The sequence below is a fragment of the Serpula lacrymans genome (genome assembly GCF_000218685.1).
Source record: "Serpula lacrymans var. lacrymans S7.9 unplaced genomic scaffold SERLAscaffold_4, whole genome shotgun sequence".
Taxonomy (NCBI): Eukaryota; Fungi; Basidiomycota; class Agaricomycetes; order Boletales; family Serpulaceae; genus Serpula; species Serpula lacrymans.
This window is the reverse complement of record NW_006763293.1, coordinates 2,591,003-2,615,641: the sequence shown is the minus strand read 5'-3', so window position 1 is coordinate 2,615,641 and position 24,639 is coordinate 2,591,003. Positions and strand designations below refer to the sequence as shown.

The 24,639-nt window shown below is 49.9% G+C and overlaps 14 protein-coding genes across 14 annotated transcripts; 8 read left to right on the top strand and 6 right to left on the bottom strand.

The window, feature by feature from the left end:
* Nucleotides 1-38: 38 nt before the first annotated feature.
* Nucleotides 39-971, top strand: SERLADRAFT_462276 (uncharacterized protein; the record flags this gene model as incomplete). The annotated part of the gene is made up of 3 exons (XM_007315981.1): nucleotides 39-434; nucleotides 490-727; nucleotides 804-971. 3 exons carry the CDS (start codon nucleotides 57-59, stop codon nucleotides 941-943), a joined length of 756 nt encoding a protein of 251 aa, XP_007316043.1.
* Nucleotides 972-2,663: 1,692 nt separating this feature from the next.
* SERLADRAFT_462274 (uncharacterized protein) lies at nucleotides 2,664-4,057 on the bottom strand (the record flags this gene model as incomplete). Its single annotated transcript, XM_007315980.1, has 5 exons — nucleotides 2,664-3,360; nucleotides 3,437-3,693; nucleotides 3,751-3,823; nucleotides 3,879-3,958; nucleotides 4,018-4,057. 5 exons carry the CDS (start codon nucleotides 4,020-4,022, stop codon nucleotides 2,843-2,845), a joined length of 933 nt encoding a protein of 310 aa, XP_007316042.1.
* A 53-nt stretch (nucleotides 4,058-4,110) lies between these two features.
* SERLADRAFT_360476 (uncharacterized protein) lies at nucleotides 4,111-6,965 on the top strand (the record flags this gene model as incomplete). The annotated part of the gene is made up of 7 exons (XM_007315979.1): nucleotides 4,111-4,618; nucleotides 4,677-4,792; nucleotides 4,844-4,976; nucleotides 5,036-5,754; nucleotides 5,887-6,079; nucleotides 6,171-6,488; nucleotides 6,542-6,965. The coding sequence occupies 6 exons, from the start codon at nucleotides 4,121-4,123 to the stop codon at nucleotides 6,264-6,266; spliced, it is 1,755 nt and encodes a 584-aa protein (XP_007316041.1).
* On the bottom strand, nucleotides 6,914-8,009 carry SERLADRAFT_462266 (uncharacterized protein; the record flags this gene model as incomplete). Its single annotated transcript, XM_007315978.1, has 5 exons — nucleotides 6,914-7,295; nucleotides 7,378-7,500; nucleotides 7,573-7,602; nucleotides 7,667-7,740; nucleotides 7,824-8,009. The coding sequence occupies 5 exons, from the start codon at nucleotides 7,852-7,854 to the stop codon at nucleotides 7,038-7,040; spliced, it is 516 nt and encodes a 171-aa protein (XP_007316040.1).
* Nucleotides 8,010-8,100: 91 nt separating this feature from the next.
* Nucleotides 8,101-8,577, bottom strand: SERLADRAFT_462265 (uncharacterized protein; the record flags this gene model as incomplete). The annotated part of the gene is made up of 1 exon (XM_007315977.1): nucleotides 8,101-8,577. One exon carries the CDS (start codon nucleotides 8,496-8,498, stop codon nucleotides 8,334-8,336), a length of 165 nt encoding a protein of 54 aa, XP_007316039.1.
* A 79-nt stretch (nucleotides 8,578-8,656) lies between these two features.
* On the top strand, nucleotides 8,657-9,234 carry SERLADRAFT_383772 (uncharacterized protein; the record flags this gene model as incomplete). Its single annotated transcript, XM_007315976.1, has 2 exons — nucleotides 8,657-9,059; nucleotides 9,152-9,234. One exon carries the CDS (start codon nucleotides 8,763-8,765, stop codon nucleotides 8,952-8,954), a length of 192 nt encoding a protein of 63 aa, XP_007316038.1.
* Nucleotides 9,235-9,321: 87 nt separating this feature from the next.
* SERLADRAFT_447181 (uncharacterized protein) lies at nucleotides 9,322-9,576 on the top strand (the record flags this gene model as incomplete). Its single annotated transcript, XM_007315975.1, has 2 exons — nucleotides 9,322-9,375; nucleotides 9,402-9,576. 2 exons carry the CDS (start codon nucleotides 9,322-9,324, stop codon nucleotides 9,498-9,500), a joined length of 153 nt encoding a protein of 50 aa, XP_007316037.1.
* Nucleotides 9,577-10,694: 1,118 nt separating this feature from the next.
* SERLADRAFT_462261 (uncharacterized protein) lies at nucleotides 10,695-11,313 on the top strand (the record flags this gene model as incomplete). Its single annotated transcript, XM_007315974.1, has 3 exons — nucleotides 10,695-10,770; nucleotides 10,837-11,088; nucleotides 11,141-11,313. Coding segments are annotated over 2 exons (258 nt in total), but the record flags the coding sequence as incomplete, so codon positions are not given.
* A 3,376-nt stretch (nucleotides 11,314-14,689) lies between these two features.
* On the top strand, nucleotides 14,690-17,032 carry SERLADRAFT_462260 (uncharacterized protein; the record flags this gene model as incomplete). Its single annotated transcript, XM_007315973.1, has 3 exons — nucleotides 14,690-15,255; nucleotides 15,312-15,616; nucleotides 15,727-17,032. The coding sequence occupies 3 exons, from the start codon at nucleotides 14,883-14,885 to the stop codon at nucleotides 15,850-15,852; spliced, it is 804 nt and encodes a 267-aa protein (XP_007316035.1).
* A 416-nt stretch (nucleotides 17,033-17,448) lies between these two features.
* On the bottom strand, nucleotides 17,449-19,563 carry SERLADRAFT_462250 (uncharacterized protein; the record flags this gene model as incomplete). Its single annotated transcript, XM_007315972.1, has 2 exons — nucleotides 17,449-18,037; nucleotides 18,099-19,563. The coding sequence occupies 2 exons, from the start codon at nucleotides 18,189-18,191 to the stop codon at nucleotides 17,804-17,806; spliced, it is 327 nt and encodes a 108-aa protein (XP_007316034.1).
* A 1,149-nt stretch (nucleotides 19,564-20,712) lies between these two features.
* On the top strand, nucleotides 20,713-21,215 carry SERLADRAFT_462247 (uncharacterized protein; the record flags this gene model as incomplete). Its single annotated transcript, XM_007315971.1, has 2 exons — nucleotides 20,713-20,854; nucleotides 20,883-21,215. Coding segments are annotated over 2 exons (242 nt in total), but the record flags the coding sequence as incomplete, so codon positions are not given.
* Nucleotides 21,216-21,830: 615 nt separating this feature from the next.
* On the bottom strand, nucleotides 21,831-22,644 carry SERLADRAFT_435719 (uncharacterized protein; the record flags this gene model as incomplete). The annotated part of the gene is made up of 3 exons (XM_007315970.1): nucleotides 21,831-22,202; nucleotides 22,243-22,351; nucleotides 22,418-22,644. 3 exons carry the CDS (start codon nucleotides 22,642-22,644, stop codon nucleotides 21,831-21,833), a joined length of 708 nt encoding a protein of 235 aa, XP_007316032.1.
* SERLADRAFT_462246 (uncharacterized protein) lies at nucleotides 22,630-23,444 on the bottom strand (the record flags this gene model as incomplete). Its single annotated transcript, XM_007315969.1, has 1 exon — nucleotides 22,630-23,444. The coding sequence occupies one exon, from the start codon at nucleotides 22,974-22,976 to the stop codon at nucleotides 22,734-22,736; it is 243 nt and encodes an 80-aa protein (XP_007316031.1).
* Nucleotides 23,445-23,482: 38 nt separating this feature from the next.
* On the top strand, nucleotides 23,483-23,858 carry SERLADRAFT_435718 (uncharacterized protein; the record flags this gene model as incomplete). The annotated part of the gene is made up of 2 exons (XM_007315968.1): nucleotides 23,483-23,588; nucleotides 23,659-23,858. 2 exons carry the CDS (start codon nucleotides 23,483-23,485, stop codon nucleotides 23,856-23,858), a joined length of 306 nt encoding a protein of 101 aa, XP_007316030.1.
* Nucleotides 23,859-24,639: the final 781 nt, after the last annotated feature.

Genomic DNA, 24,639 nt, shown 5'->3' with positions numbered 1-24,639 from the left:
AGTTTCCGTGAGGCGCTTAAACATCCGAATATGGAATTGTAACTTGCACGTGAACCATGTTCCGCTCATCTCTTTGCAGGATTTCCTTCGCTCGGGCAACCTTGAGATACAGCGTAAAGCCACAAATACCAAGGCTTTTGTGCTTGCCAGCCCGCAATTATACCCAGCCCGCCAGTTCAAACACTTTGAAATCTGCTGTAGTGACCTCGCTTCCAAAGAATTGTCCATCGTGCGGCTCACCTCTACCGACACCACTGCCCGCTTGCCCAAAATGTTTTTACATCGCAAGATTGCACCAATCAATTCCGTATCATGAAGTCTTCGGATTCCCATACGATCCAAATCCATTCGTTGTTGATACCTCCACTCTCAAGCGACGTTTTCACGATGCTCAGCGGGTATGTCACCCAGATGCGTGGGCGACAAGGGACGATGTAAGGGTCTTTTGCTGTGTGTTTGTTGTACATTCTTATTCGATTCCTCGTACAGAACTTACGGGAAGCGGCGTTGGACGTCTCCAATCTTATCAACACAGCGTATAAAACACTCTCCGACCCTCTCCTCCGTGCGGAGTATATTCTTCGGCGTAACAATGTAGAGGTTGAGGAAGCTGATCAATTGGATGATATGGAGCTCATTTCTGAAGTAATGGAAGCAAGAGAAGAAATAGATAATGTCCAGGCCGGAGAGTCTGCCCGCCTTTTCGAACTACAAGACGAAAATGACGGTATGTCTTCCTAATGTTTCAATTATCCTTGGGCACCACCGTGAATAAATTTAATAAATTAACAATCATTTTACAGCTAAAGTCCAAGAGGCTATAAATAATATCAAAGAACTGGTTCAGCATAAAAGATGGACAGAAGTGAAGACTGCCGCTGTACGACTCAAGTACTTACAAGGAATTAGGGATGCCATCAAGCATCGACTGGATAACAATTAAACATAATAATATTCATGAAACAAGCATTTATGGGTTGGATACTTCTGTCTTTTCCAGGGGAGCTGCATCTCTAGAGGAACCTTACAGCTTGTATGAGAGCAAGCCTGTCGAAAGGTGGAGAAAAGTGGACATAAAGTTTGAGTGACACAGATACTGATGTCAACATGGTCAGCGTTCCGCACATATGTGGCCAAGCACAGCGTATGATGTTTATAGGGTGAATGAACGTCCTGCTTCAAGTCGGTATTTGTTATTACAGAAGGAACGGAACCATTCCTAAAGCTCCATAGTAGGTTACTATACATGTTTGTACTCAAATTGCATTTTCATTTTCTGATATCACTTCAGGAAAACTAGTTGACGTTGACCGCTGCGGATCGTGGTGTTACGCCTAGTCGCATAGGTTGATATCATTAACTTGTGAGGCGTGACGAATCGTAAGAACAGCGCCTCATCATCACCTCAGTAAATTTCATCACCGTCTACGGCTTCGGGATTTCTTTCGGATGGACGCTGTCAATGAGTGCCATTGGTCCCCAGAAACTCCGTTGCATCGGTCCTGGTATTGGTCGTTATCGAAATATTTATTGGGTTACCGTCTCTATCCATCTGGAAAACTAGTGACGAGGTTCTGGGATCTGAATCTGTAAAGGTCGCAAAACAGGGGTCCCTCTCAACATTGGCTCTAGTTCCTGTGGCATTAGTTACCAAGTTCACCAGTTTTCCTTTCATTGCTGTCGTAACAGTTATTCCGTACCACGCATGAAGCTTCATGCATGCCACCTCCACGGTTTATCCCCGTCACGACCGTGTTTGACCTGTCGCTCTCCTTGCGTTATCTACGGCGATGCGAGAAGCTCGGTCATCTCCTCTTCTCGCCCCCAATCTGAAAGCTAATAAAGAAATCGAACGCCCCCAGACAATGTGAGGGCTATGTTGTTTTTTGTGAAATTCCGCTATCCTCTCTATATAGCTAATCAATGTGATCCATTTCCGTTTGATCTTATTTCGGTTTTTTTTGGTGTAGATGTACGCTATCATCTGGGTGGCATCTCGAAAACCTTTAACCATATACTATACGCCAATTTTGCCTTTCGTTGAGAAAGCCATCTTAATGTTCGCCAACCTCCGAGTTTTGGTCACTAGATGATGATTCTCAGGCTTGGTGACCTCATTCATCAGCTGCTTTCACTCCGATTCCTTGTCCTAGCCCTCACCAGGGCATGTCTCGTGAGTTGTATTTCAACTGCTAGCTCCTATCACTGAAGGTTAAAAACTTACGGACATTGTCATCTCCGCAACTTGTCAGGTTCTTTGTCTACTTACCTTACCAGGATAAGCAGGCAATGCTCCTACATGTTCGATATGATCCGTCCATGCTGGGATTCTTACGAATATCACGATGACGTAGGTGACTCAGGGCCCAAACATATATTCTCCGCTGAAGGACGCCCATTGAACGCCCTGCGTGATGCTACAGCATTCCAGTGCTTCAGCTCCATTGACAGTAAGTACCTGGAGCCTTGCTGATACGGGCCCCGAATAGATATGCGATCTCAGTTAGAGTCTTTGCGAGATTCCGCAGCTGCAGAGACAAACGCTGGTGAGGCTGTGAGTGTTTGAAAAGGACACGATGAGTGAACCAGGCACCACCGGCGTCTAAGTACCAGCACCATACGACGTATTGCGCCTCCTGCATTCGTTCGGTTATGGGGTCTTTCATTTCTTAAGGTTTGGTGCCGAGGGGCAGAGATACACTTTGTGTCCAGCTGATTCGTTAATCTATGATCATGTATCGTGACTCTCCTTCTCTTTTCCACCGTTATCACAATGATAAGATGAGCCGTGAAACATGGAGTTTATACATATGTCAATGTACAGTCATCATTAAGATATGACTCAGTCATAATCTCTACTTGTCCTCCGCTTCTGTCTGGATGAGTCTCTGTGCCTGTTGTCGTCGCCACGTATATTTCTTGTTGAGCTGCGATCTCTATAATCGGGGCCACTTGCAATAGGAGAACGACTCCGCACCCGTGGACCTCGGGACCTTACTGGCGATCGACTGCTCCGAGAAAGGCTCCTCCTTCTCGAAGGAGGTGTGCGATTCCGTGAAACGGCCTCACGGTCTTCGTCTCTGTCCCGACGGCCAAGGGAGCTCAATAGCTCTTCCACTCCTCTCATACCCTCGGATTTTACCTGTAGCTTGCGTGCCTTCTTTTCCTTTTTCCGTTCCTTCCTTGCCTTTCGTTCTTCGGGTGTCTCATCCTTCCGCTTGTCTTTAGATGACTTTGACTTTTTCGTCTTCTTCCGAGCCTTTTCCTCTTTGCGCTGGGCTAAAAGATAATCGCGCATGGGATCCTCGGGATCTATAGAGGGGGCTGAGGATGCATCCGAATCTGACGCCTCATGGTCATCTGCGCAGAACCATGTCAGCAAGAACGTTTCCGAAACATACAAACGCGCCCAGAAGAAGATGCGTTGAGATCTTACCCATAATTAACTTGGGCTTAGCGTTCAAACTTTGTTCTTCCGGCTCACGCCATTCACCATCTTCACCCTTTGCCCCAGGCTGTTTGTAGTTCTTGACATGGTCCACACGCAGTGTTTTTTCAAGGACTTTAGCCCCATTGAGATTATCCACGGCCAATACGGTTGACCGTTGATCTTCGTACATGAGAAATCCGAATCCCCTTGTTTTACCGGTGTTTTTGTCACGAGGCAAATTGACATCCATGACTTCGCCATATCTACGGACATTGTGTATCAAGAACATACTTAGCGTGCAACCCAAGCAACGAACTTACTGTGAGAATATAGCAATCACGTCTCCTTCTGTCAGCTCGAAGTTGAGGCCTCCGATAAAAATATAGGCAGAGTCTAGGAAGATGTGAATATGAGTGAAACGATATGCACAATAGCGGGTGTACGATACCTTTGTATTCATCGTGCCATGACCCACTCACGCCCAGCTCCAGTTCACGCTCGTTTATCTTGCTGATTTCACGTACAACACTGGATAAAATGTAGCATTTCAGTGTAATTCCAAGCTCTGGGTAAACGACCATACCTACTTCATGGCAGCCCAGGTGAGAAAGCACGATTCCCACGCCTCTGTCATCCCGTCGAACTCAAAAAATCTTCACTTTCAGCTTTCCAGCAGGCTTGATCAACAAAATGGCTTCATTTTCCTTGCCGCATATTCACGATAATCCAGACGGAGGTTGGGGACCATCGTCCTCGAATATCCCCGAGCAATTCAAGTTCAAGGATATCCCCTACGCACCCTATTCAAAATCTGATAAACTTGGCCGGTTTGCGGACTGGAACGATAATTTAGACGGCCGTCAAACTGCTGTCGGTCTTCCAACTACTCAGAATGTTCGTGGCGGTGGTGCGGGACGCAACAGAAGAGATGGGGCTCAGGCATTTGGAAGTGGAACGGCGAGTGCTTTCGCTTACTTCCATGTCGAGGATGAGGCAAGCTTCTCTCTCGTCGACAACAAACCTGCTCCACCTCGCAGAGGCGGTGCCTTTACCCGTGGAAGAGGATCTGCTAGGGGGACTGGGAACTATGCTGCACGGGGTAATCAGAGAGGCGGTCGTGGAGGGTACAATAATAATCGTGGTGGTGCTCAGCGTGGCGGAAGAAGGGGATGGAGAGACTGGGAAAAGGTATGGCTTTCCTCATGGCATGTACAGCTGGAAAGTTTGACGGTTTGCTCTTCTTCAGAACAATCGTACTCGTGAATCTTCTGTGGCGATCTCTCCACAGTGGCGGATGCTTGAAGAAATCGAATTCCATCGGCTCGCCAAATTGAGGCTCGAAGTTGATGAGCCCGAGAATGTGTTAGTTCACTTCAAAAGTGGTATTGTGATTTTTGCTGATGATATCTTCAGAGACACATACGGCAAAGTGTTTGCATACGAGAAATCTTATGATCGGATAACCACAAAAACCGAGCGTCCTTTACAGCTCGTCGATCGCATTAAGTATAATACGACAACCTCTGATGATCCAGTCATCCAGGAAGTGAGTCGCAGGAGCCGTTACATCAAATATTCTCCCTACTAATAGGGAATCATGGTTAGCTTGCTGCAAAAAATACCGCTACAGTCTACACCACAGATGCTATCCTCAGTGTACTCATGTGCGCACCCCGTTCCGTGTACCCATGGGACATTGTCATTCTCCGAGAAGGAAATAACTTGTATCTTGACAAACGTGATGGTGGCCCATTCGACACTGTGACAGTGAACGAGAACGCGTCCGATCCTCCGCAGGACCCTACTCCTCCTAACCCCAACAATCCAAATGAAAAGGCTGCTCCAGAAGTTCCTTCAATCAACTCGGCTACATCTTTATCACTGGAAGCTACTTACATCAACCAAAACTTTGGCTTCCAATCAGTCATTGAGAACGGTACCCCTGCCCCGGTTGACTTTGCCCATCCAAATCCTTTCTACGGCCCTGAAGAAACTGAGCCGCTCGCATCCTGCGGTTACCGCTACCGTGTCTTCGACCTTGGTATCACTGAAGATGAAGATATCAAGATTTGCGTTCGTACTGAAGTGGATGCCTATATTGCAGGACAGGGCAATCCCCGAGAGGGCCAAGGTTTGGTGACGATACGTGCACTAAACGAATTCGATCCTCGCGCGCAGGGAGCCGGCGGTGCACCGGACTGGCGTTCGAAGTTGGATTCTCAACGCGGTGCTGTCGTTGCTACGGAGATGAAGAACAACAGCTGCAAGCTCGCCAAATGGACAGTGCAGAGTGTGCTGGCAGGGGCAGACCTCATGAAAATTGGGTTAGTAAATTTTCTCCATTCGCGCATGATAAGCGGATACCGAATTCGATCGTAATCCAACTATCTGCGGGTGCAATCAGGACAATTGACCTGTTTTACCGGTTCGCTAACGTGTGTCGTCTGTCGTTTTAGGTATATCTCGCGAGGGAACCCAAGGGACAACACCCGCCACGTGATTCTCAGTACTGCGTCGATGCGTCCTACCGATTTCGCGGCGCAACTTAACGTATCTCTCGCCAACGGATGGGGAATCGTCAGGACCGTCACTGATCTATGCATGAAGATGCCTGAGGGCAAATATGTCTTAATCAAAGATCCCAACAAGGTAATTTTCCCCCGCAAACTCTATCTGAAGCGTACCCCATATGCTTCTCGTCATCTTATTTCATGTTCGTCATGCTAATCACTCGCTACAGTCTGTAATCCGTCTATACGCTGTTCCTCTTACCGCGTTCACTACCGAGGATGAGGAAGGAGAAGCTTTCGAAGAAGATCCCGAGTCCACCGCTTGAGAGTGTAGAGTGTATAACAGCACGATGTACGGACATAAAATGACGACTTCGAATCAATCATGCATCTTTCGATGATAGTTTAGAAGTTATATATGATGATATCATGCGCAGACTTGTTGTATACAAGCTGATGTGACGGCTGACATGATGCGAGATCTAACGAGACACTGTCTTTATCTTGATGAACTTAACAAAATTTCCACCGCTCCTTCGACGTTAGGGCTACGAGAATAATCCTTGAGAAACGGCAATAATAAATCAGATAGTGGACATACCTTCGTTGAAGAGCTGCAACAACAACTGCCCGTTGGACATCGGGGAACATGCCAGTCAGCTGCGTAATTTCCGCCTCGCTTGGAACACGCATGCCCGGTCCCGCACTATCTGCTCTCCCTGTCAGTTCGTTGACCCACTCCCTCATGACAGAGCTGCCCGTATTTTCTTCGGTACTGCCTGTCCGAGTGCCTGTAACATCAGCCGATGCTGGACGAGCCGTCGTTATCACTTCTTCATTACCTACTCTGGCTTCATCTGTTCGAGTGGTAGTGCGAGGCTCCGGACGAGCGCGTGTAAGACGACGGGGGGGTCGAGTGGAACCAATAAGCGGAAGCAAAAATCGCGTCGCAAATCGCCTGACGGGCGATGACAAGCGCCAACTCTTCAAGTCTGTCAGATCCGAGCGATATATTTGCCCAGTAATAATACCGATCAAGGCTACTACCGCAGAGCCTGGAGCATGTCCAGCAGCCAACTACAATAATTAACGATTAGTTAGTCAAATGTGATTGCGGTGGTTAAGAAGGAGGATACTTGGGAGGCTAGGATGTAGGTGAATATTTTGTTGCTGACGGGTACACTGAATATACGGAATTGGTAGATTGAAGGGACCACTCTGAAATATTGATAAAGGATTGCAAAAATAAGTGATAGTGGTCCTGGCGATATATGGTTTAGCCCGATGCGATAGAATAAAAGGAGTGCCATAAACTCCAAGATTGTCGAGACTAGAGCGGAAGCAATGGCAAACGACTATAGGGAAATAGTGAGCCAATCCTTGTATTGACGATCGAAAAAAAAAAAAAAAAAAAAAAAAAAGGGCCACAGGACATACCGCAAACTTTACGGTCCCAAACTGCCGCTCAACCTGCACACCGACATTATACAACAGCAACTCTGCAAGAAGCAAATCACTCGAGTTTGAAAAAGCAAAGTGGTGGGCGACCAGGCGCCAATACTATGAGTGACAAAGGGAATGCTGATTCAGGCTCAGTCTCTTTCAAGTCTTGAACAGCAAAGTTGGCCATACCTGGTGGTGGCGTGATATGTGAGGAACGAACTGTGGAGAGCGTCAGTAACCTATGAGATGCGACAGCAAAGCATCAAAGCTCCAGTAGGCTTACTTGAAGGTGTAGGTAATGCTTCACATCGAACACACCAGCAATGATGGATGTCAGGGCACAGCTCATCATGAGCCCTGAAGGCAAAGAAATCCCAGAAGGAAAATGGTAAGTTTTGATGAAAAACGGCGCCTCTGAGATGCTATTCAACTGAACAGACCTTTTGATACGGGTGCATTCTCAAAAGACATGTTTGCTTGACTACGGTCCCAACAAAAGGTTGACTGCAATACAGTGCTCAGATTTTAGCGGTGCCCGTCAAGACTTTTCCACAGCGAAAGCAGCTTATGCGTTGGTAGTAGCGGCGTGACTGTAAGGTTTGCTTACAGAACAGAACGCTCGCGGTGGCAATTTGCAGTGTGGCTGTCCCGTGTTCCTTTCCCTTTCCTTGTTGTCCCGGTCATCTACTTTGCTTTTCATTTCTCGCTTGCCACTGGCAGTATCTCCTCAACGGAAATGTCGTCGCTTCTGGTGGGAACCATGAGCATAGCAAAGTGATTCACAGCTCCAGCGATCAGAACGTATCCAGTACAATTGTCAAACGGAGAAAGTCTTGCGACTTCAGACAGATTGCACTGATAAGTCAGCCAATCTGGTCGCTTCTATCCTCTACCTGGCAGTACTTTCCAGAAGGGACTATCGCAATCGTGGTGTAACGTATGCTGTTAGCTTACGAACCGACTGGATGTTGCACATGAGCACTTCCAACGTTCCATGGATATGCTGCTGTATTCGATCCACCCAAGTCACCGATGTGACTAGTACCAGCGTCAGTAGGCGTCGGCTGTATACTATTTGGCCGTCTTTCCAATTCACACCAGTGAAGTGCGTCCATGGATGTTTCAAGCCATCACCAATTCAGATCCGTCAGCATTCACAGATACTCTACTACCCAATAGAAAAGTGGTATGTCCAGAGTTGAGTTTCCCATTGTCACGTTAAAAGGCACGGTTGGCGGCGATGCCGCGTCTACAGCTATAGTCTGAAACTGGGGTTGCTTCTGTTATTGAGCTTCATGATTCAATAGCTGAAGCGCCTGGGTGTTCCCTTTGCCTGTTTCTCGCTCACCTATACAGTTTTGTACACAAGCGCTCCCAGCATGAATGTCTCTCCGCATCTCCACTTTCTAAATCTGGCTATCCGGGTGTTTTCTCTCCAGCTATTTGTGCTCGTTCCTCAATATCTTTGCTTTTGTCTCCCTTCCATCGGCTACCCTGGCTTTCGCTTTTGCCTATACTTGGACGGCTTCTTCCGTTCTACTTCCACACTCGTGGCGAGTCTCATTCTATGAATATCTCGTCATACCAAGTACGCTGGTGGTTCCTGACATGTAACGTACGTGCGGATAAATTGCTCATGTGAACGCGCTTCTCGGTTTATGAGGCTCCAGCCGACGGTATGTATGGTCACAAGTTGGTTGTTGAGACTTGCCTATAGCGAGAGGAACACCGTGACTGACTTTTTGTATTTCATCTCATGTCTTCTCAGAAACGATGCACCGCCCTGTCATTCACTTGAACAGGCAATGCTCTCGGTATACGGCGAGGACAGTCAGCAATGTGACTCACTGGTGTGGTACTTATGTTGGTTCTCGCTCTCACACAAGTCAAAATCCTGGCACTTTAAGTTGCTTACCTCACGAAGCCACGCCAGCCCACATGTCTTGCAATAGCAATGGCAATGGCAGTCATTCTCCTACCATTATGATATTCGTACGGACCGGGAAGACTTTCGGGAGTTGTACGCCTATTCAAAAGCAGATTGGTGTACCATTTGGTTCCTCAATCTAGCCCATTTTTCGGAGGCAAAGACACAGCCGTCGCATGTACCCATATAGGCGGGCCGTCTAAATCGTTGAATAGGAGTTACGGTCTTTGGGGAACCATACGCTACCGCCGACGCGACAATTCGGAGAAGCAAGCGCCACAGAGCTCGACGTTACACGTTCTACATTCTCAGCCAGGCCGTACCACGGTGACAGCTGTACCATGTGGACGTATTTCCTCCTATTTCCCAGATTTCTCTGGAGTGTCGAGAGGCGGCGTTCCTATGCATGTGGCTGGAATGGTTCTTGCTGTCTCATAAATTATCGTGTCTAGCTAGTCCACGATAAGTATTATACTTGTTCTTGCATTGCGATACGAGTGCTGCATGCGGAAGCGACTGGTTGAAAAACTGAACCGCTCGTCCATAATGGGTAACTAAGAACCTTGTGAATACATCCGCGAGCCCAAAGTGGCGCATCGATGGTGAGAACTTCCACGCTTAGAAATTCGCTCAGCTCGAGGCGAATACCTTGGAAGCTGTGTCATATCAGAAATTGCATGGCGACGTTCAACATCGAAGGCTGACAATAATAAGCTATCAGCTCTCTTCTGCACTGCCTGGTACTCCAGTACACACTGACGATTCATTCCCTAGTTCAGGTCTGCTGACGGTCGTCCCCCACTTATCTTCCAATCTGTTCATATGTGTTTTACCCATATAGGCAGATCGTTCCCCCCTCGGTTGCCCTGGGGCCGCGGAACAGCAGGAGGATCCAGTGAGATGGGCTGGTGCCGTAGTCAAGAGGGCGATTGTGTCATAAGCTGATGGCAAGGGGTGTGAAGAACTCTCTACCTCCCAGGGAATTCGAAGTCCTCCCATTGGCGTCAAAAGTACTATGTTTTGCCATCTTGTGCTTCTATCACTCACTGCCTCACTGTCTTTCCTTAGGTTGTGCTCATTCGTCGCCCCCGATCTCGACAGCTCATATCCGACGATCCGAAGATATGCCACCTGCACACTCTTATCTCTCCCTGATTCTCGAGTGTGGGTGGTAGCCTTTCAGCCAATCTTAAACAAAAAATCCTGTGCGCGTCCAGGCCCAAACCTGGACCGCACGACTCCGACATCAGCTTCTACCGTTGGAATGTTAACTTGCCGCTATGATACTATTCCTGAAGGAACCATCACAGCCAGTTCACTCGTACCTGGGCAGGTCCCATACATTCATAGCTCTCGCAATCCCTTCCTTGCTCTATGTCAAACAAAGTGTCCACGTTGAGGCTTCATGTCACGCAATCCGGTGAAAATGGACTGCCTGAACTTCATCTAACATTAGCTCTGTAAGATCGATCACAGACTTGTGTCGTACTGCCACTGACCGGCGATTTTGGATTCATTTTACTTAGATAGTCCACACGCTACTCCACTTGGTCACCTGAATCGCCCAGTGGCACTTGATGAATTAATTATTCCGGAGCAAAAAGAGCCTTTGGCTCCTCTTGGGCTTTTGATGGTTTCATATCATACTCTCTTGGTGGTATCAAACAAAGAGTTACCAGAACATCATCTCTATGACCGACTTGGAAGTATCTGCAACTGTCAATGGCCGCTGGGGCACGGTAGCATCTCACTTCCTTGTTTGTCTGTTCGAAAGATCAGTTGAGTCTACGTTCAGATGGCGTAGAGGCTGTTGACCCTTTGATTTCGTAGCGAACTAAAGCTAATATAGCTTACTGCACTGTCCGTATCTGTTCCAAAAAAAAGCCTGCGAAGGAAGCTTTCTGTCCACTAACCTTTTGTTTTTGTTTTTGGCGTGATGGCATACATGTACAGCCTCTGTCTTCTGTTGCGACAGGGCGGAAGTTCCGGCGGACGCTTTTTAATTCGCGGTATGTGACATTGTTTGATTCCATTTTATTTATGTACCTTAATCTGGCTGCGCTCTCGTCGTGCGCCGTACCCGCGACTATAAGTTGTCTTTCCGCTGTCCGTTTACAGGTCTATTTCCCGCTGACCGAGACATCCGCTTTAGATACCGCTGGCCGCCTTCGACGTTATCTACGATTTGACAAAGGACATTCGGCACCCGTCGTGGCGTAAGAGTTTATAGGCTCGCTGCGACCGCCTCTCCGTCACGGCTGTTTCAGCTGCACCTTTCGAGAGATGGTATTTCAAGTCAATACGGTTTATCTATAATATGGTTTACGTCAACATCGCCCCCCCCCCCTCCTCTTGTGACACTCCGCAAGAGGAGTAGCGACGAATCAATGAGACGAAAGGTCCGCCAGGGTCTGTTTTGACGTCGGCATTGGCACACAGGTTTAATTGCGGAGTTGGGACGGTTGCATTTGCGACTTTTTCAAAGAGTCCCCTTTTCTTTTTCGCTACCTTATCCTTATGGCTGTAAATCAACTTGTGGTGGTGCTTGGAGTTGAAATTGGCCTGTCATTCTTGACAAGAATGCGCAGTGGTAGGTTACGGAAGTGAGTTAGAGACTTGTTCTGGAAACAAGCATCTATCTCACTTTCGCAACCTGCTCCCATGTCAGCTTAGTGGCGGGCAGCTACGGGCCGTCGTCGAGTAGCTTACAATATACAGCGCGAGGGTAGTCACCGCCGGGGTAAAGGTGGCTTTCGCAGCTCATTGACGCTTTCGAACTATTGTTTATCACAATATAAAATATATACATGCGAGAGGCCGTGAATAGACTGGAGATAAACAGCGATACCCACGCCTGGAGAGTGGATCTGCTGTAATGGTCCAGTTGGCGCATCGCGGGAGAAAAACAGACGCCACAAGGAAGATGTAGCACGCAACATCCGCCATATCATACGAATACGACCGACACGATTGTAGAAATGGAAGTAGCAGACTAGCAAATCATAGGACGCAAGGCTTGGAGTTGATGGAGTCTGTAGGATATCGAAGTCGGGCTTGCGTGTGAAAAAAAAAAAACAATGTGCTCGATAGAACGAAGAAGAAGATATGTACAGGTGAAGCGAGGCGGGATCTCATGACCATTGGAGGGAGTGAGATATGAACCTAAGTATAGCGTTCTGGGGCCATAAAGCTTATGTGCTGAAAAGTGATCAAGGTCACGTAACGACGCCAGAGCAGACGTCGCCAGCTGCCGCATCACTGTTCTTTGGCAGACAATGGTGAGAGGTTTGCTAATAAAAGAATGACAGGTACATTGAGTACAACCGCGTCGAGCAGTGATAAAATATTGGACTGAAGGGACAAGGTTTGGGACTGCACCGGGTGTTGTGTGGACCAGGAACGATGGCAAGGTGGTGCGTGAAATATAATTTCGCGAGTGTGTCGGGAACTGGTGACTGTTGAGAGCTGCTCCAACTGTGCATGGATGAGTTCTGTATATGAGAGAAGCTGATCGAGGGATGCCCTGGTGGTTGCCATATGGACCCCGTCTGCTCACCACTTAACCTTAGTCGAGAGCACGATCGCAGACACCACGCGCTATCTGCATTTCACTCTCCGCGCAGATCCACATGCTCGGCATCCCCACTGCCCAGATCGATCATCCTCGTTGGGCACACCAACACGCACAAACACAGATAGAAGATTGATTGGAATATGTCTGAGCGTGAATCTGAGTTTGTTTTCCTCGGTGCTGTCACGTCACGCCCTGCCCGCGACCGTTCCACGTGTGAAAACGATCTTTACACACCCATTGCCCGTGTTTTTCAGTCTTTGAGTTGGACAGACGTGCGTCGGTTATCAGACACGGCCAAAGCGCCACCGAGCTTTTCATTTGCGGATTCAAATTCTAAAGTCACTGGCAAGTGCATATGTTGTAGTCAGAAACGAAAACATGACGAGTGATATCGCATCTCCAGTAGCGCAGGGTTCGAACTGAACTTCTGACTTTCGTGCCATCACAACGCCTGCTTAAAGAATTCATCCTGAAAAATCACAGTAATTTCATATTTGTGGTGAGGCCTTAGCGTCATATTTTGCACTTCTGCTGATCAAGCGTACATTACAAACATTTGCAGATCATCGGGTGGTCGCACCCTCGCCCTCCTCCAACTCTTGCCATCGTCCCCTTCTGGTCCGCTGTACTCTGGCCGCATCTAGTGCTTCCAGGCTACTCGTCGCAAGTTATTGACGATCAGAATCGCACATTTTACCGTTAAAGTTGACTACCAAACGTTCGACTTCCCAACATGAGCACGCCTTCCGTTCAAAACTTGGAGGAAGCGGCCGCTATAGCTTCCGAATATATTTCCAGTCAGTTTTTTTTTCCATCCGCTCTCTATCAGAATATTCCATTAGTTTCTCCGCACCCCTCTGCTACGTCCCGCAGCCTCTCTTCTAGGGAGCAAAATGTGTATCAAGGAACCTCAGCAAACGTTTGAATTGAGGTCTCATTTCTCAAATTTGTTTTTCTATATTTCTTGGAGCGCAGATCGCGTGCTATGGCGGTCATTGCCCCCTTTTATTTTTCTCATTCGATCATGTCATTATCTTCTTCTCCTTCTCGCACTTGCGATCGCTGCTCCTAGACCGTTGTTGGCCTTTTGGTTCGACATCTTTGTCTCAGCCCGCACACGTTGAACCGACGGCGGCGGCTGTAACGGGTCCCGTATTTTTTTAACCGGCTAGAAATCTTGCAGCAGAGATTGGATGTCCATCGGTGTCGAGTCGTTAGTTTGCGTGCAGCACACCTTCTGCACTGAGCTTTTTGGGCCTATCGGCCATCCATGACTCTAACCGATCGGCACATCCCCCCACAATTTTAAAGTTGCAGCCTCTGGCGCCGGAAAAATCTTTATGTCGTGCTATTGTTTCCGCCTACGTTTCAACCCCCCCCAGCCTGTAGCATGCGCTGCTTATTCCATTTATTCTATTTTGCAATGACTTTTTCCCGCCCCAGCTTCTTTCTTTGCATGCGTCATTTGTATAGCTTGTTATCATGCTCCTTCCGTTAGATCCAGGCGGCGGGGACCAGTCTCTGTTTTTTCTTTCTCTTTCTTATCTTATCGTTCCATGGTTTGCGGGTGTTAAGTTTTTTGCCGCAATCAAACCTATTTTTCTGTCTTGGATGGTTGTTTATGCTCTGGCGGTATCGTCACACTGACTGACCGTATCATGTGTTTCAAAATAGCCTTGGACAATCTGCCAAACGAAGTCCAATTTCTCTTGCAAGAGATGCGGACGAAGGAAGGCCAGTCACAGAGTGCGTGACCCCCGTCCGATCACCAAATGCAACTATCACGTCTAATCCATCCCTGATTGTTTGACAGAACTGCAAGAAGAGATCGCGACAGACTCTAGAAGATACATCCGACACACACTGCGAAGCGCGAATGATGGGGGTAACACGACCGCCACTGCCACTGCCACCACGACCGGTACTGACCCCAAGGACACCAAGGAGCCGACCAAAGCCTCCCCTTCTCCACCGACCGAGAAACTCAGGCATGCACAGATGACCCTGAACGCCCTCGCTGCAGAGAAGATCGTGCTCGCGACGCGCATCGTCGAGCTCATATCGCGCGCACGTGCTCGGCTCGAACACGATCTGGGCCGCGTGCTGGTGTTGCAGGGCGAGCCAGACCCGGCGGCTACGGTGAGCGCGCCGGCGCTTGCTGCGATTGGCGCGGGGACGACGGGCGTCAATGCGGAGTATGTCTTGGGCGGACGTAATCCTGCGCAACAGATTACAGAGAGTCTGCGTAATGCGTTTGCGGGCGGAGCGGGGATTGCGAGTGGTGGGAGTGGTGTGGGTGTTGGGGCCGGGGCTGGGATGAATAGGATGGCGGTGGCGGTGGGAGGGCCGGAGTTTGGGGGAGCACAGAAGAGTGAGTTATGTTTGGGTGAAAGAGTCGTCACCTGGCTCAATGGTTTGGTTGTGCAGAACGTAAGCTTAACACCCTTCAAGGCTCTATCAAGTTACCGTCGCCGGCACCTGCCTCTCTGTATAACCCTGCGTTGAACCACCACGGACGAGGCCGTCGTCGGCGCGCAAGGGATGCATCCTCCGATAACGACGCGGATGACTATGACTTTGGTGATGAAGGTATGGGAGAGGAGGAGGGTGAGGGCGGAGAAGAAGGTGGGGAGGGAGAGGAAGTGGATGACAAAGCTCTGTATTGCTTCTGTCAGAAATTGAGTTATGGGGAGATGGTCGCGTGCGATAACCCAACTTGTCCGTATCAATGGGTGAGTACAGTTCACGAAGTGATTTCATTTCAAAGCATCCGGCTACCATTTAATTCGTTTTGTTTCTTGTTGCGGTGTGTACAAGCTATTGCTAACGCTACATGTAATAGTTCCACTTGCCATGTGTAGGTCTAAAGCCACCACTTCCAGAAACGTTTTTCTGTTCGGAATGTACGAGACGTGGCATGGGCGCACCTACGGCATCGGGGCCAGGTCGCAAGGGACGAAAGAAGTAAATGGCAGCCAGTGGGTAGGATGCAGGGATATATGCAATGTATTATGAAGGTCATGGGCGAAGGGAGGCCGGTATCATATTGTTGAAGATAAGATAAATGGGGACTGGGGATAGATTAGGAGGTAGTTGTGATACGATAGCGAACAGAGGGGGATCTCCGAGAAGGTGAAGCCAGTCATAGGTGAAAGAAGAGAGGCGTATGAGGAGAGCGGGGAAATTCCGAGAAGGTGAGAAGAGAAGGGAGTGATAAGAAGACAGGAAGGTTCGGGCGGCAGCGAGGAACTGGATGGGTAAGCTCAGCTGAGGTCTATCTATTGAGGTTGTAGCCGGAGATTGTTCTGCCACGGACATCGGTTGGAGACGTGTATTTGTATGATTTGTCTATTGACCGTGCTGTCCGCCCCTCCTCGTCCACCCATACGCCGTCGAGCGTCCACTTATACCCCACGCACGTGCCATGTCATCGCCACCTGACTTGTTGCGGGCGAGGCGCTGTGGTGGTGGGGGAATGGAACGATGTTTGAAGGTTCTATCTTGGAAAGGAGCATTGGGGAAAACAAGAGACGAGTATCGCGGTCCTCGGACGTTGCTCACCAGCGTTGTTGTGCGTGCTTCCATTTGCAGTGCCCTAAACGTTGAACCATTGTCGGCGTCCAACCTTAGTACTAGTACCCTCCCTTGTTATCACATTCACACGCATAATTAACTGGGTCGTGAAATGTATTGTATTGTATCTCCTTATTGTATACTACTACATCCGTCCATTCCTGGCAGTCTGAGCGCGACCATGCTTTCTCGTGTGTGCTGTCAAACTGAATGCTGCTGTCATACTCGAATCCTGTGCCAGAGAGCCTGACTGCAGAGCCTGCTGTGACCCAAAATAAGGTTGTTCTGCAGGAGGAGGCGTCAGGTTTAGCTTTCGCTTTAGTCGTGTCCGTAACAGGACCTCGAACACGTTGAGTGTCCATGACAGGGATGACATATCGCAGTCATATCGCCTGGATGGTACGCGAGAGGGCTTATGTGGATGGACCAAGCTGTTTTTGGGTCATGTGTAGTATGTGCTTCCGCGCTCGCGATTGGGTTGGGTGAACTGTTCTAGTGGGCTGAGCTTACTGCATGCCTGTTCAGGAGAATTCATACGGAGAGCTGTACGTTGACTGTGGTTGATACTATTGCCCATGACTCATGCTGACCTGCTGTGACACACCCGACGCGAAGCCCCATCCACTTGTCCTCAGTCTATGAAGGGCGCGGTCACGGTTCTACCGCTGACGACACCTCCCCCTGTTACATCATTCATCACGCGAACGTCACATCGTGTGTCACAGGGCGAGGGTGCCCTCTTCCGCCGGCGTACGTAGCCGTCACGTATCGTTTATACGTGGACGACGTCAGCACGCGGGCCGGCCGGTCTCTCCGGCTCTTTCCCCAAGGGCGCGTCGGGTTTTCCGGTTCATATCCCGCTCACCATTTCGTTTCATATACTTCCCCATATGCATGCCACATGTACACGTACGCTGCATATCGTCACGGTACACAATATAACTTACTTCCGTCCTGCATTCATACCAAGCTGGGCAACGTTCAACGGCCCGCGAACGCGCATAAACCGGGACAGGGGATAAACAGAAAATGGAAGTATGAAACGAAGAAGTTGGCTGGCTCTCGGTGCGCATGACCCTGGTCTTTGTGGCGTTCTGCTGGATCGACCAGTGCCGCCGCCGCGTTTTCTTCGGGTAACCGTCAGTCACGAGGCAAAACTGCAGCCTCATTCTTCCACCAAAATGTCTGAGTATGCCTGACGTGGCTAGGGGAGGTGCACACTCAAGTGCTATTCGGCTGTTTCAGGCGCGTCTGACAAACTGACAGCTGTGGCGTGTTGGGAACGTGAGCATACGTGCTACTAGTACAAGGGTCACTATCCCGTCCTTTCTAAACTACTTTGAGCACTAGAACACCGTGTAACTGCGCACTCGGACGGGGTAAATTCGCGCTTGGGCCTCGAGTAGTACACACCCGCGTGTGTCGGCTCGAGTAGCGTTTGCTGAGTGGACGCGCTGGGGTACGTCTTCAATGAATGGCTGCCCTGACCCAAGCAAGTGCTCCAAGCGCGTCGCAAAATTACAACCATGGTGGAATGATGACATGATACTGGAGGCGTGAATTCTCATTGGACGAGTATTCTGTCCTATCCGTTCTTCACTTTAGTACCCGCTCGGGTTATCGATGGAGTAGCTCTCTCACCTCAAAATCTTGTACAACTTCTCGCGCGTCTATCACCTGTAACTGCACCAGTCCAGAAGAGGGTTGATGCTCACGTATATACCCATGCCACATCAGACAGCCGATGTGTGAGGAGATCTGGGACGTGTGCGAAGAACTTTCCCTTGGTTTCTACAGATTTATGCAGATTTGCTCCAAGATGGCGGTTGACGGCATCGACCATCGGTGAACCGCAACGCGCCAAACAGAAACGCAAAAAGCAAGCCACCACAAAGGCAGAACTCAGATTTCGCGTGAGCGAATTGACGAAAAACGACGAGGATGTTCTTCCGACAAGTATGGTGAAAGGCCGATGAGTGAGGAGAGTCTAAGGATCGGAGCTCAGAGTCCCTAGTTTGGGCGTGTCAGCGGTCGATGCCAATGTTCAGGCAGAATATACTCGTGCTATTCTAAGGACACCGGTTCTCCACTCTATTCAGTCCCAAGTTCCTTTCTTTTCTCGCCCGAGACCGAAAACCGATAAGCCCATGTCAGTCGTTCGTTCATTCTTCCCTTTTTCATCACAGATTTCATACGGAGACCGCGATTCGAATTCAAAAACCAGTCTGTTAATGAACGTGAGCTATTCTTGGGGCGGGGGTTACAGTCGTTGTTACCACGGCACGAGGCACGCACGCATTGGCTATCTTTCTCTTTCTTCTCGCTATCGCTATTGGGTATGTGGGCACGGCGAGTTCCGTAGAATTAGAAGAGGGGATGGGGGCTGTGAGGGCGTCAACGATGTGTGTCAGTGAGACACGGGTATGGGCATGGGGGGAGGCATGGGTTACATTGGGTATGGGCTTTGTCGTTAGGTTAGGGTGATCTGGGCGGTTCGTTCGGAGGCCCTTCACACTCCCCTTCTTTGAAGGTCTGTATCCGATGATGAGGTAGCCTCGCCCAGTGCTACGTTCCTTGTGCCCCCGTTAGACTCGAAGAGACTATAATTACTCGCGATTCCGCTCGGACGACCATGGCTGCGAGGTTTTCGCGACAGGAAAACAAAGTGCGATCGGACGCTAGCAACGAGCGAAGAGCGAAGGGGCTCCAAAAACGGAAATCTCGGGGGTTCTTTTTCCAGGGGGGGGGATGAGGGTGTGCGTGCGTTCTTTCGTCGAGAACCATATCGACGAGGCCTGAACAAGATCTGTGACTCGTGCACCCGTGGCGCGCGCTCGTGCCTCTTGAAATGAGATCTAGAAACCCAGCAAGAGGGGGCAAACGTTATCTTGGGGGGTGATGCTGCTGGTTCTGGGCGCGCGATAGGCTGCGGGAATACAACGAGTCCGCTTCGAGTGTGCGTGGTCGGTTTAGATGGCCGGCGAGGGACGGGGTTGCGGTTTTTTTTCTTGAGTTTCGAGTTCAAGCTCTGGACGGGACGGGCTTAGTGACTTGATGAGCGAGATGGAGTGCCGTGGTCACGCTGTGAAGTCGTCGTCGCGATTACTCTTTTGACATGCAAGGGACGGGAAAGTCTTTGAATTTTTTTTGAACTATTCATTTGGCCTACCTTGGATAGGGTGAAGTTCATGGTTTATACATTTTATGATCCGGGCGTCAAATACTGAAACTATGCCAGTGCGTCCATGCACGTCACGGCTCTCAACTCGGTCACGCATCTGTGAGTGGTCCCACATTGCGTATATATTGACGGTTAGTTATTTCAGAAAGTGTAATGGAAGGACCGTCGTCTTTTAATTCAGGTGCGTCTATGGCGGGGACGCTCTCATTGGCTGTGGGCTGGATATGGACACAATAGGACTCCTTTTTGTTGTCGTCGTCGGACGCGCGGTGTTCAATCGGAAAGGGTGCATCGTGGAGTCGAGCTTGGCGTTGGGCGTTCGGAGGGGACTTGGATGTGGGATCGTGATGGAATGAGAGGCGTCTGTTCGAGTTGGGATCCATGTCACGGGTGCACATGCACATGCTGTGCAAAGTCGAGAGACTACGGACAGAAAGGTAGTCCACCTTACTTTCTACCCTCGACTCTTTGTTGCCGACCCGGGAAACCAAAAAGGCTTCTTCGGATGGGGAGGGTCCAATTTGAATTAGCGGCTCTCTACGATTGAACGATTGAATTGAATTCAGTGGGGACGCTATAGCTAAAAAGCTCGTGATTAATTATCCGACGGTGTACTTGATCATAAACGGTTCGATGTAGGACAGTCAGCATCGATGCTTCCCATCGAATGAGTGGAGTCGTAGCCCCCCTTCGACCGTACCTTGCTTCATCTGCAAGCTGTGCTCGAACGACCGTCGTCGCGCGTTCATACGGCACGTTCTCGCAGCACGACTTAATTTAACTTGGGTTTCCAGGGGGGAGGTTTCGATGGTAGTTCAGTACAAGGTTCATTATACACAATTGACCGTGACGCAGGTGTGCACAACTTGAAGGCCAATGGGGAGAGTTTATTTCGGACGCTTTTGATCACAATGACAGCTATTCAGAGTTTATTCGGGACTCTCTTTTTTTGACAGGGAGTGGAATGGAGGGGGAGGTGTTTGTGTCGCCGGTGTGGGTTCGGTCGTCACTGACTCGGACCGTGACTTGGCATGGACAGCCTTGTCGAAGACACTCGCATGCCAATTCGCGGATGATGGATAACAGTGACAACCACTGAGAGTGAAGCAGCGCACCAGTATCGAGTGGTGTGCCATGCGTTTATTTCGAAGGCCTGCCAGTGTGGACAGCAATCAACGCAACAAGGCACAAGCAGGCCTCCCCTCGCATCTCGTCCGTCCATTCAAACGCGAATCTCAAAAAAGCCGCGGCTACTCAGGCTACTACCAAGTTGGCAGCGCCGCGCATCTGGCTCTGGCACAGCCATGTCCATTCCAATTCGAATCCGACGGAAGAGTACAGTGAACCTTCCATGTCGACCGGTCACGGCAGAAGTCAGTCTTGAGGGAGGAAGCTCGAGTGGCGTATACCGACGTACAGTCATGGCCTGCATGATGCGCCGCATAGCTTTTTTGTTCCAGGTCAAGCGAGATCGAGAAGGTGGGGGGTCCGTCGTCCGTTTCGTGACTCTGTAGTAGTCAGCACTAGTACACTACAGTGGTTAGTAGGCAGGTATCTGATCGCGTGCATGCGACTCATGCTGAGCGCTGATGACCATTGAGAAGTTGAGCCTAAAGTCACCGTACAGCAACTACATATTCTAACACCCTTCGACTTCTCCGTTTGGGTTTATCTTGGCGCTCGAAGGCTGTCAGGTCACGCTCACTGTTTGTGGGATCACGAATGCACGAATCATGGGTCATAGGACCCTTGCGCCTCACTCACTCCGTTTCTCCGCTATTGCATAAGTTTATTTGCATTATACGATGGCAAACGCGACGCTTCAAGGAGAAGAAGAGGAAGAAGGGCAGAGCTAGTCAACATGCGTCGATTTCAAAATGGAATGGGGGGTATTTGTCTCGCGGAGTACCCCCTCCCGGCAGCTTATCTTATTTCATTATCCCTCCCGCCTTTGCGTGATCCCCATAGTATTCTCTATTCTTATACTCCCGCAGCCCATTATGTCAGGGACAAACACAACAGCCTCCCCCCTCCCCCACCGAGCGCGCGTCAGACTGACTGGACTGAGCACTCCGAGGTGGTTTGTATTTGGGAATAACGACATGGAAAACTGGCGGCGGTGTTTAGTGAGGCCACATACCCATGACTGTCGTGCTCACGCTGCCGTAGATTGGATTGCAGTACCCCTTAGGCTACTTGTCGGTACAGCGGGGGTTGATACTCATGATGATACGATATGATGCGATATAATACGATATGATACGATCGGACGAGCGTACCTCGAGTCTGTCGTAAGGGATGCGGTATGCCCTTGGCTCGAGTTTTGATGCGGGAGACGAAGGAAGACTAGCCTGGGGCTGGCGTCTCGTTGAGTCAGCGGGTGGGCGATTCGGTTTTGGAATTGGAATTGGAAGTGAGCGAGGGGGGACGACGGGGGCAGGTGTGGATCGGCAGGTCTTGCCATCGCCATCGCGAACAAGGCCGTCTGAGCCTTTGACAGGCATACTGGGGATACCGTACCGATCGGCTCGAGGCTCGAGGTGGGGATCGAAAGCATATCGAGCCTGTGTGAGTATGCCCATGGCGGTGCGTCTTACGACTCACCTGACTCTTTTCCGCGAATGGCGAAATGTGGTTGCGCTGCTCTGCGTAGAGTTGACGCCCATCGACAGAAGGGGCGTACTTGATCTCGCTTTCGTTTGGGCGTTTTGATCTGTGCGCAGGTGTGACGATGGCGCACAGGCTTTGCGCGGGAGGATAATAAGTTCCTCCCACCTACTGCCCACCGGGTAGATCAAAACGAGGTACGCAGAGACAGACTCTGGGACTCTGGTTTGGACTCTTCGCAGATATCGATGCGCCAGTGCCAGTTGTCAACATGTCAAAACGCCAGTGTGTGTGATGAGTGATGGGATGATGGGGGCCCATCCATGACCATGATGGCACCCATATCAGATGGATGGATGATCGAGTGTTGCAGGCTGCGGCTGGTGGCAGTTCAGCCATGGAGTGGCAGTGGGATGCATTTCATTTTTCATTAATAGGACTCATTATCCATTATCGTTAATGGGACACATTGTCGTTGATGGCACACTTTAGAGTTTGGGAGGGATGGGGATGTTGTTGTTGACCGTGACAGGAGGGAGATGCGGTTCTGGTTGGGTGGGTGTTGTCGAGGGCTGTGTTGGGGTGCGGGATGCGTGTGAGGGGGCGGCCTGAGAGTCTGAGAGTCTGAGAGGCTGAGAGTTTGACAGCCTCAGAGGGACAGGGGAGGGAGATATGATGGAATGCTGTACTGTCAGTGTCTCCGTATCACGAGAAAAGAGGGAAAAAGACATTCGAAATCGCTCTACTCAGCGCGCACCGTCGGTTTCAGCCTTACAACCGACATTGCCAATGAATACGGATGATGAGGCGTCAAAACTTGTGAACGGACGGGGTACTTATGTCAATGAACACGGAGTCGAGAGGTCAGATGTCCAATGGGCTCTCGAGTGACGCCGCGGGCACGGTCGTTAGAGATGGTGTGTATATTTGGAGAGGGGGAAACGTGTGTGCGAGAGCGTGTTACTGTGGTACTGTAAGCTTGGACTTGGACGGGTTGACGACGGAGGGTGTGTATGGCCCTATGGGTGCGCGTCCGACGGTGACATTGCATAGTGCATTGTGTATGAGATGGGCTATGAGTCGACGAATCGAATGTCGATTCCGATTTGATGGAGGCGAGGCTGGGAGAGGCGCGATAAGATTACGGGGTGACTGCAACGCGTCCCAGTGTGTATGTGCGTGCTCCCATTCTTTCCCCCGATTCGTTCATTTCGTGCAAATAGATAATGTGACAGTGATGACTACAGCCTTGGGTCGAGATCGGTACTACGCAGATATGTGGGAATCGGTGATAGCTACGGGTATGGAAGAAGGATGGGGAGACGGAGTGTCCGAGCGCAATGGTTCGGAGTTGGGGGAACGGGGACGAGAAATGAGATCTGAGGTCTAAGCTTCGTAGCGATTTCTAGAAAGTGGGAATCAAAGAAATCGACATCATAGGAGCCCCCGAGAATAGCAAAGATACAAAAAAAAACGGCAATGGAAGCGTCGAAAGAGACGACGAGGGTAAGATGCTCGAGCACAGGTCTATGACAAGCAATGCAGTAAACGGACACACTACTCGAATGGAGGTTCCGATGAGGCGACTCAGGCGTCTGAGTCTGAGACTGTAGGTGGCTTGGGATTGGACGTGGAGTGGGGATGTGGGAAAAGAAAAGGGGATTCCGGAAATAAAGAAAGAGAGCGGTGCCATCTTTTCTTTTCAGTTTTTATTTTTCGATTCATTTTCACATAGGGACTGGAGACGCGACGGGAACTTTGTAAGAAACCGGAGCAGGGGGTAGAGAGGCCCTGATTGGGGAGGGCGAATGGCCGTTTGTTTGTAGAGTTGGGGAATTGACAGGTGTAAAGATAGAAGTGGACGGGAAGGGAAATTGATTTTGAATGGACTGAGAAATGGGATGACCGAGAAGGAAGTGGGACGTGTGGATGATGTGTGCACAGCCGGGAGATTAATTGAATGAAAGATATGGAGGACACATGGTGTATTGGATTGTGCTAGTACAGCGGAGGGACGGTATGTAATGGTATTAAGTGGGATTCATTTGGAGAGTCAGAGATAATGAGTGGGCGGTACCGGTGTTAAGAGTGAGTGACAGGGCGCTGAGGATGGAGAGGAGAAGGATAAGGAAGGAAGCGGCGGTTGAGGAGGCGAAGGGTGGGAGGATGGCCCGAAGAGGAAAGAAGAGGGAGAGTGAGGTGGGGGCGCAGTTCCGGGTGAGGGTGGGGATGAGGATGGGATGAGGATGGGATGAGGATGAGGATGGGATGAGGATGAGGATGGGATGGACTTGGATGGAGAGTGGGTGAGATCGCATGTTGGTGGAGAGGGAGGAGGGGGAGCACGCGGGGAGGACTTACCGGCGACACAAAGGGAGTGGAGGCAACGACAGC